Here is a 970-nt window from a genome sequence, read left to right as displayed (position 1 = left end):
CTACACGACTTCACACAGAAACAAAAGTATTTACCATGGACTGATTGCCTTTATATGCTTCTAGAGAATATCAGGTACAGGAAATAACAAAAGAATAAGAACTTACTTGTAAGGTTTGATTTCCACAACAAAACGAGGAGTTTCAGACATAGGTGGGTACTGCCAATGCAAGACAGTTTTGAAATTTTTGGATGTTACTACAGCCTGCGTTGGTGAAGGCACTAGAAGAAATAGAACAATTGCACTTTGATAAACAGACCTAGTCAAACATAAGAACAGCCAAATACATTTCTAAATTATTTGGAAAAGGCAACACGCTGGAAATCATGCGAAAAATTAGATGTAAAAATTGAAAATACTTCCCCCCAAATGGACTAGTTTGTCATCAGTACGAGCCCTGCAAGCTGACTTGCTATTCTTTTCTCCTACAGAGACAGCTTTCTTCCTCTCTGCAACCCAGAACCTCAGATAATCCATGTTCATTGAAAGCAAGGCCATCAGATAGCTCTTATCAGGTTCATAAGCTGTGAGTACTATACCCCTATGTTGGTATATACAGATATACCAGCAAGACAGACAGTATGAATTTACTGAAGTTAGAGGAGACTAGCCCAGCTCCTACAGATTAGTCTTCCTCTTCAGAAACTACATTGTGGAGAGGAGGATACCAAACCGCTGAGTCTCCTGACTCAGCCTTGCCAAAAAGACAAACAGTCCTGCTGGGGAAAGCCTGGATTCAACATGAATTTCTGACAATGCCATTTTTACCATTCCAGCAGTATTTTTAGAAAAAGCTGTGATTATAATAACAAACTACTAACATTTGTAAGGAATGTGAACACTGAAACTGTCATGTAGTTCCATAGACAGGAAAGCATTTGCAGTACATTTAGTAAACAACATCAGAGGTAACTTAATAAGCAATACAAAAATAAAAAGCAGCACTGATAGTTTCCTTATACAGGAAGCT

The 970-nt window shown here is 38.2% G+C and overlaps 1 protein-coding gene across 1 annotated transcript in view; it reads right to left on the bottom strand.

Moving 5' to 3' along the window:
- The window catches only part of LOC104159718 (interferon gamma receptor 1-like), a gene marked incomplete at both ends in the record, with an annotated part of 4,473 nt that extends 4,252 nt beyond the window's left edge, over window positions 1–221 (bottom strand). Inside the window, one exon of the mRNA XM_009697703.1 lies at window positions 107–221. Coding sequence (XP_009696005.1) covers window positions 107–221 — 115 coding nt within the window. The remainder of the gene's footprint in view (window positions 1–106) is intronic.
- Between the last annotated feature and the right edge of the window lie 749 nt (window positions 222–970).

Source organism: Cariama cristata, unplaced genomic scaffold, assembly GCF_000690535.1.
Source record: "Cariama cristata isolate BGI_N322 unplaced genomic scaffold, ASM69053v1 scaffold4793, whole genome shotgun sequence".
Classification (NCBI taxonomy): Eukaryota; Metazoa; Chordata; class Aves; order Cariamiformes; family Cariamidae; genus Cariama; species Cariama cristata.
The sequence above is the reverse complement of the archived record's forward strand: the minus strand, read 5'-3'. Positions and strand labels throughout refer to the sequence as shown.